Source organism: Pseudopodoces humilis, chromosome 18, assembly GCF_049639895.1.
Source record: "Pseudopodoces humilis isolate 2021_Gansu_Grassland_sample_001 chromosome 18, ASM4963989v1, whole genome shotgun sequence".
Classification (NCBI taxonomy): domain Eukaryota; kingdom Metazoa; phylum Chordata; class Aves; order Passeriformes; family Paridae; genus Pseudopodoces; species Pseudopodoces humilis.
Genome location: NC_142217.1, coordinates 10,194,652 through 10,202,856, shown reverse-complemented (window position 1 = coordinate 10,202,856; position 8,205 = coordinate 10,194,652). Strand labels below are relative to the sequence as shown.

General features: G+C 50.3%; 1 protein-coding gene across 1 annotated transcript; it reads left to right on the top strand.

Annotated features, from left to right (window-relative positions):
- The first annotated feature begins 1,907 nt into the window (after positions 1-1,907).
- Positions 1,908-7,644, top strand: ITPRIPL2 (ITPRIP like 2). The gene has a single exon (XM_005523167.3). The coding sequence runs from the start codon at positions 1,908-1,910 to the stop codon at positions 3,981-3,983; it is 2,076 nt and encodes a 691-aa protein (XP_005523224.2). The 3' UTR covers positions 3,984-7,644.
- Positions 7,645-8,205: the final 561 nt, after the last annotated feature.

The window sequence follows — 8,205 nt, the reverse complement described above, 5'->3', positions numbered from 1 at the left end:
ATTTAAAATTCAGTAATTTAAACAGCAGTTGTAAAAATCAGTGCTGTGGATTCATTCTGGTTCTGATGTTAAGGTCACATTTTTAGCATTCAAGCTGTTACTCTGCAGCCTGAGAGAGTCTTCCCCAGCACCACCTGGGCACGTAGAAGCGTGTGCTGAGCCTGTTTGCACTGCCAGGCCTGGTGTGGCTGGTCCCACGCTCGGCCAGCTGGTCCCTGTGCCACTGGCTGGGGTGACATCTGCATTTCCTCCTGCCTGTGGGGCCCACAGCTGGCTGGGCAGCTGTGGCATGGCCATGCAGAAGTCCCACAGGGAAAACTGCTGTGCTGGTAAGCTCTAGGTCCCCCCGTGGGCAGCAGGCATGAAGGGCTGTGCCAGCTCCTGCAGATGTAGCTGTCTGTCTCCTGAGCGTGGCCGTGCAGCTAATCAAATCAACCCTGCATGAAAAGAGAGTGCAGCCTGTCTTGAAAAATCAGAGTGCCTGGAGCAAGGTCCGAAGGCATGTGAAACATGCTGGGCTTGAGGGGGAAAAAAACCCCACAGGCTAGTAAAAATTGAATGTATGAGCCAAGGGTTCACAGAGTTCAACAAACCATTTATTTCCAATAAAACATGTTGAATTATGGGTTTAATACCAGGACAGCTGTGTTATTTAAACAGTTCAGAGTTTTGGGGGTGCAGGACAAAGTGAAGTGATGGGTCACAGGCAATAAGCAGAACAGTGAATGATTTTGTCCCCTCATTCAGTCTTGTGAACAAATACAGGAAAACATGAAACAAAGAGTGGGAAAGAAAGATGCTTTTCACTTCCTGGGTTTTCTTTGCAAGATATGGCTGTTGTGGGATGATATTTCTGAGTAGCAAGGCTAGGGACTTAGGTGGATGGAGTGTCAGAAAATGTGCTTTCAGTTGTAGAGCATGGAATATTTTTCTGGCTGAGATGTTACAAAATTTCCTGTAGTTTCTTGCCTTTACATCCGCTTCCTTTTTAATTTAAAAAAACCCCAATCTCCTGCTTGTAACTCCAAGAGTCAGAGTTAAAGTGATAAGGACTTCTCTTTGTATCTCTCAAGTGTACTCTTGACTCTCACCCTAGTTTGGTTGCCTGCTAATTAATTCAGGTTGCTTGACCTTGGTTACCTAGCTTGACTTTGTGTGCAGCATCTTGGCTATGAAGCATAGGCTGCTTCCTCTCAGGTGTGATTTTTATGTACCTAAAGTCATGTTTTGTTTCATATAAACACAAATTACATAACCAAACATTTGTATGGCATTTCTCTTGATTCTCTGACCCATTCCTTGTTACAGCATTTGCAGCTTGCTGCATTCAGTCTCTTTTGAACATTACAGTGTTCAAGTACTGCTTTTCACCTTCGTGGAGCCACCCATGCCTGCAGATGCAGCAGCAGGAGCTTCATCACCCAAAATTAAATCGAGCAGAATGCTTACATAGATGGTCCTTAAACTTCAGCAAACAGCTTCAAAACTCTGTAAATATTTATTAAGCAAACAGAAGTTGAGGATGCTGACCCTGTCCCCATCAATATTTGAGACAGTTTAACATACTGCCAGCAAACTATGTGTTTAAAAATTATATCAAGTATCTGTGTAGATTTAACCCCCGGGGTTATTTCTTCCCTTTGAATTTGTTAATAATTTGGGCACAAGGTAAAATAACCAAGGCTTTTGAATGACTCTGTGACGGCAGGCAGCTGTCAGTATGGCAGCAGCCCGTACACACCCCGGTGCACTGGCACTGATGGCTTTGCTGCTCCTTTGGCACCGAGACCCTCAGGCAGAACTGGGAACGGGAGGGACGCCCCTGCAGTCGGACAGGCCTGTAACACTTCTTTGAGGAAAAACGTGCAACGTGGAGCTTGTGACACGGCACCGCAGCCCGGGCAGGAATGCTCCCCCTGACAGCGCCGTCCCCTCAAGCAGGGGTGCAGAAACTCGCAGTTTTACACCAAAACACGCTGCAGGGCGCTGTTGCAGTGAAGGGGGCACGGAACCCGACTCTCGCTTCCCTTTGGGGGCCGAACCGGCCAGGGCTGCGGGGGGCTCTGCCCGGGCCGGGGCAGCCGCGGCTCTGCCTCGCTGGGCGGGAAGGCTGGAGAGCGGGAGATCGGGAAATCGGGAGATCGGGAAATCGGGAAGCCGCGAGTTCGCGGGCGGCGCCGCTCCCCGCCCCGGGCCGGCCCCCGTCGGACAACGCCCCCGGCCCTCGGGCCCCCGCCCGCGGCATTTCCTCTGAGCACAGCCGGCGGCTGACGCGGGGCCGCGTCCCTCGGAAGAGGAAGCCGGCAGCGGAGCGGAGCGCCGGCCGGGGCAGGCAGGGGCGCGGCGGGGCGAGGGGCAGCGGCGGGCCCGCGCGGGGGGCGGCCGGGGCGGGGGAGGGGGGGGCCGGCGGGGGCGGGCGCTCCCCGCCCGCGGGGCTGGGCGGCGGCTCCCCCCGCGGCCCGAGCCCCCGCCGCGCCCTGCCCGTGCCCCCCCTCCGCGTGCGGGGCTTCTGGCCGCTGCTGACCGCGCTCTGCACCGCGCCCCTCTGCCTCTACCAGGCGCTGCGCGGGAGCGCGGCCGGCGGGGGCGCGGGGGGCCCGGAGGACGCGGCGGCGGAGGCGGAGGCGGCGGGGTCCGGGGTGCCGCTGCTGAAGGGCTCGGCGCTGCTGCTGCTCGGCTGCCTGCTCGCCCGCTGCTGCGGCGCGGCGGGCGGCGGCCCCCGGCGCGGCGGGGCGCGGTGCCGGGCGGGGGCGCGGCGCGGAGCCCTGGAGCGGTTCCACGCGCGGCAGCTGCGGGTGTCGCCGCACGTGCTGGGCCACAGCAAGGCGCACGTGGGGCGGGTGGTGGCCGAGCTGGTGCGCGCCGCCAGGGCGCAGGGGCTGCAGCCCGGCCCGCTGGCTCTCAGCCTGCGCGGGGACTTCGTGCGCATCGGCAGCGCCTACGAGCAGCACAAGGTGCGCAGCCCCGACTGCTTCGACATCCTGGTGCCCCTGCGGCTGCCGCCGCACCTGGAGCCCCAGCCGCGCCGTGCTGACGGGCTGGGGCCGTGCGGCGCCTTCGTCTGCGGCCTGCGGGCGAGGGACGGCTGGACGCGACGCTGCCGGCCCTTCGCCGAGGGCTTCTGCGTGGAGCTGCAGGGCCGCAGCCACCTCTCCTCGGGGCTGGTGCTACGCTGGTTCCAGGGCCATCTGCAGCGGTGCCTGAGCGCCGTGCGGTATCGGCTGCAGGAGCGGTGCCGAGTCAGCCTCTCGGCGTGCCCCGGGCACCCGCCCACGCTGCACATCCTGCCCTGCTCCGACTACGTCTGCTGCCACATCTCCATGGCCGTGCGCCTCATCCCGGCCATCCCTCTCGGCGACGCGCTCTACCTCACGGCCCTGCCGCCCGAGGGCCCGCGCGGTTCCCTGGGCCCCGAGGCGCTCTGGGGCCTCAACGCCTCGCGGCAGGAGCAGCGGCTGCTGGGCTGGCTGAAGGAGCAGGCTCCGGCCGCCTCCTGCCACCTCAAGTGCCTGCAGATCCTCAAGGGCCTGCGGGACCTCCGCAGGCAGGGCCTGGAGGAGCCCTTCTGCTCCCAGTGGGGCCGGGTGCTCTCCTCCTACGCACTGAAGACCGCGCTCTTCTCGCTGCTGCTGCAGGGGCCCTTGGAGGCCTGGGATGAGCGGTTCCTGGTGGAGCGGCTGGAGGACCTGGTGCTGTACCTGCGGGACTGCCTGCGCAAGCAGGTGCTGATGGATTTCTTCCTGGGCAACACCAGCATCCCCGAGGCCGTGGCACTGCCCCGGTTCCTCAAGGAAGCGGCCCCCGTGAACTTGCTGTCTGCCTTCGACGGGCCCACGCTGGACCTTGTGGCCTTCCAGCTGATCAGCACCTGGATCCAGGCCCCGCACATCATCAGGATGTACAGCAGCCCCCGGTACTTGCGCCCAGCGCCCGCCCCGTGCCGACACGTCGCTGAGGCCGGGCAGGAGCCCCCGGGAGAGTGAGCTGGGGAGGGAGAGCCGCTGTCACCCAGGGACTCTCTGGGACATCGCACAGTCCCTGCTCGCTGGTGCTTCAAGAGCCTGCACCTGCCTGAGGATGGTGGGACTGATGAAATGTGCTTCTGTGGTTTTGTTCCTGACATGAGAAGACCAAGACTTACTGAAATTGTGTTTCTCATTCTCATTGGTTGCACGTGGGAAAACTTTGACATTTCTGGGGAAACGTGTTGGTGGTCAAGTGTTGCCTTCAGTCAAGTTTGCAAACTAAGAGGCTCAAACTGACATTTTTAGAAATTCATGTTAACTTCTTGTCTTAGTGACAGAATAGAGCTTTTTCTGAGATTTTCTTTATATGATGCAAAATCCATGTGGGATTTAAAAATCTTCTAAGTGCAAACAGCCCCACCCCCACCCCACCCATCAATGTACCAAGATCTTCTTAAAATGTGATGAGCACTAGAGCATGGGTGTGGATCACAGTTTGAAATACTCAATGCCATGCTTTAAATTTCCTGGGTAATCGAGCACATTGTGCTAAATAGAAATGTAACACATGTTAATGTAAACTTGAGGGAAGAAGTGAAACTGCTCTGTTAACAGGATGAAGAATCTAGTTTCACATTTGCGTTCAAGTGAAGGTTATACTGAAGGATTGAAATGCAGATAGAAGGAAACAAATAGCACTTTATTTTCACAAAGATCTTATTTTTAGGATAATTGGCTGCACTAAATATTGCTATTGAGGAGGCATTAGTATTTTGTTAAAGGAGTGGTGTTTGAAATATCCCAATTTAAAAATTGAAATATTTAAAGAAATACTCTGAGGTTCATTTGTTTGTGGGTTCTAGTTGAGTTTTATTATTTGTTTCTGTATTCAAGTATTATTTTCTTAGAATACACTTTACCTCAAGGACCAACAACAAGATAAGAAATTCCGTATTATATTTTGCAACAAACCTTAAACCAGTCCAAATCTCAGTGCCATAAGCTGACTGCGGCACCCTCCTGCTCCCTGGTAGGAGTTTGGTGGGATTTTTGGATGACTGCCTAACCAGTTGTCTGATTGTGTCAGTGTTTGAACCAAATAACCTTGATGAGATTTTCTAGTTTTGTACTATAGCAAATTGTTATTTTATTATGGGGAGAAGGAAGTAAAGTATTTCAGGGTACTTCAGAATTATTTAGCACTGATTTGTGGTACAGTGGCAGTCTTGGACTATAGATTCTGGTGTCCTCTGAGTATAAATATCAGGCAGATAATTGCCACTTTTTGTCTGGTTATGTCCCAGTTGCTGGAATAACCTGTTGAGTTGTGATGCAGCCAGGTTTGCAAGTGTCCTTAGCTACTACTGCAGGTGTGCCAGGGTGTCAGAAAATTCAGAATTTCAAATCTTTGCTTTTTTTGGTCACCTGCTCAAGTATTTGATGGATTAAGCCCCAAAATGTGTTGCTAAATTGCAGGTGCTCAGGAAGCTGAGCATGTGCCTTATTACCTGCAATGCTGTGTCCTGACTGAGCACTCTGGAATTGTGAAGGACCAAGTGTAGCTTCAGGAAGCTTTAGGGTAGCCTGAAGTTACTAACCTGCTCTTCTCCCTGGTGTATTGGTGTGCTTTATTCACGGTTCTGTGCATCAGAACATGAAACAAACATTTTCAAAATCTATAAAGCTTAATACAAATCTATTTTTCTAAATGGAAACACTCCCTAGGCAGATGTTTGCCTACTTCTGTCTGTTTCTTTAACTGCTCTTGCAGTCATATTTTCAGGTAATTATGGCATAGGTCACACCCACAAGCTGGGTTATTTTTGTATTTGAAGCACTGTGCTTCTTTCTACAAATACAAATAGTGTATTTATAGGTAGTATTGATCAAATGTTCTTTGCACATAGTATTTAAGACTAAGTCAATTACATTGGTGTTTCTGGGTTATTGTTTGCTTTTTTTTGGTAGCAGACCATGATATGTACTATTTTTGCAGGCTTCTGTTTCTTGGTATTTAAAATAAGATGCAGTTCTGCAATCAAAGCCATTGAATTTTTTGCCCAAAGAAGAACTAGATGGCCAGCCCAGGGTATTGTGGCTGCCTGAACTTTTGACATGAAAACCCTTGAGCTGTTAATTCTGGCATCATGATCACTTCAGTCAGCTGTCTGTCTGTTTATATCAGTGCATCCTTGTCTCAGAAAAGGGATCTTTGCTGTGGAAAGGGGTGTACATTTGTTTAGTATTGCCACAATACAAGGAAACCTGTAATGGACTTGGTAAGGACTTCCTCATGAAAATGTAGTAAGGTCAGGAGAATAGAGTTGCATTGGAAAATACGTGACAAGAAGAGACGGTGGAGAATGTAAATAGTTTAGAAAATGAAAGTTGGGCTGAGGAGTGAGTGACAGTGATGGTGAACTCTCAGTGAAGATGCACTGCAAACAAGCCAAAGGACATGGGGTAAAATTGGAGGAGAACTGTTGAAAGCAAGTGGATTTGGAGTGTAGGATAAAGAGATTTAAGTGGGTTTTGTTTTGACAGTATTTCCAAAGCAGTTGAGTCCATTAGGGTAAAAAGTGAGGCAAACCCTCAGTTCATTAGCTATGCAGGTAGCTCTTCAGTGAGAGTTTTTGCTCAGCAAGGCATGTTTTGAGTTCATGATGGAGAAAATGCATGTGTTTGCTTTCACCTTAAGCTTGGGTGAGCCTTGAAGTGAGGGGGCATCCTGCCATGAGGCAATTGTGTGTGCACTTGGTGGCTCAGGTGTACAGCTGAGATATTAAATATGTGTTCTCTTTATCTGCTCTAAAGCATGCATGCATTCATGAGTACCATTGACAAAAGGAGCTCAAAGAAGTTGGGTTTCTGTTATAGCATTCATCTTATTTCACAGAAACTTGACAGCACTGGTGCCTGCTGTGTGCTGGAGCTGTTACAGGGCCTTATCTGCAGGGATGTGTACAGAGAACTTGACCCATAGGAGTAATCCTGTGGCTGTTTTGCCTTCTCTCTCCTCTCCCAGCCCATGGATACACAACAAGGTTATGAATACCTGTTTGCTAAGGGTGTAGCTGTTACAATGTACCATGGATTCAGTAGGGTTGCTGTGTGTGTGTAAACAGAAACACAAACACAGAAAAAAGAGCATGTTGTTTAGCACTAACTTGGGCTCCTGGTTCTCTTACCTGCAACCTGATTTTGCAAAGACTGTGCAAATGAAGTTGTTTTTATTGAATGTTGATTTGGAAGAGGAGTCACACCTGCAAGAGAATAAGTTAATTTACAGTATCAAAATCCATATATGCAATTTCATTTTGTATTGAAAAATGCTGTTTCTCAAAGACATTATATTTTATCTGACCAAGTATCTTGTAAACATTCCTCTTTTGATTTTGAATCTCTACAGAGTAATGTAAAATTTAAGTATCTGTTTGTAATGGACATTCCTGGTACAACTATTTTTTGCTGGTTAATCCTAAGACCAAAGATAAAACTGAGGTGTTCAGCTGCTATTGTTTTGGTTTTTTAAGAGTGTTTATAGGCTCAAAGTGTCAGCCCATTTTAATGAAACGTTTATAAATTCATTTCCTATTTAATTCCAAAATACATTTGCACTTTCATTGTTACAATAAAAAGTTGGTGGTTTTGTTTGAATATTTCACAGTAATAATAAACAACTGTGTTAAAGTATCTGTGCCTCAAGATTTAAATTCCTTGTTGCCTTTTTTTTCACTAAAAGCTACCTGCAGCCACAGAACTGTAATTGGCAGGTTTATGTTCTCTTTAGGAGGAGGCTACTGAAGTGGCAAAGTGATGGAAAAACAGGAAGTGCACACCTTGGGAGTTGTGCAGAGGGATGTGGAGAAGGGCCAGAAGAGCAAGTGGAGCATGGCTGGCACCATCTGTGGGGGTTCTGACATCTGAAATGGAGCACATTGGGGTTTGTAGTTGGCTTGCTCAGAGTTCTTGTTTCCTTGGCTCCAGTGTTAGGTTGCTGCAAATCTGCTCTTTCTGGTGCTTGATGGAAAGTGAGGACTTCTTTTCACAGGATCGGTGTGATCCTTCAGCATGGCACATCCAGACACGTCTCCGTTCCAAACGGTGTAGGTCACGCTTTTATTAAACATGGGAAAAGTCCTGCTGAAGCCAGCAGGAGCTTTGTGGATGGGCCAGCCAATTACCTGTGCTTTATTAGTCTTTGGTAAGATTCAAGAACTATACACATGGCTTGTGCTGG

Excerpts from the sequence above, each read along its gene's own strand:
- ITPRIPL2 (XM_005523167.3), top strand. The coding sequence starts at position 1,908 with ATGCTCCCCCTGACAGCGCCGTCCCCTCAAGCAGGGGTGCAGAAACTC.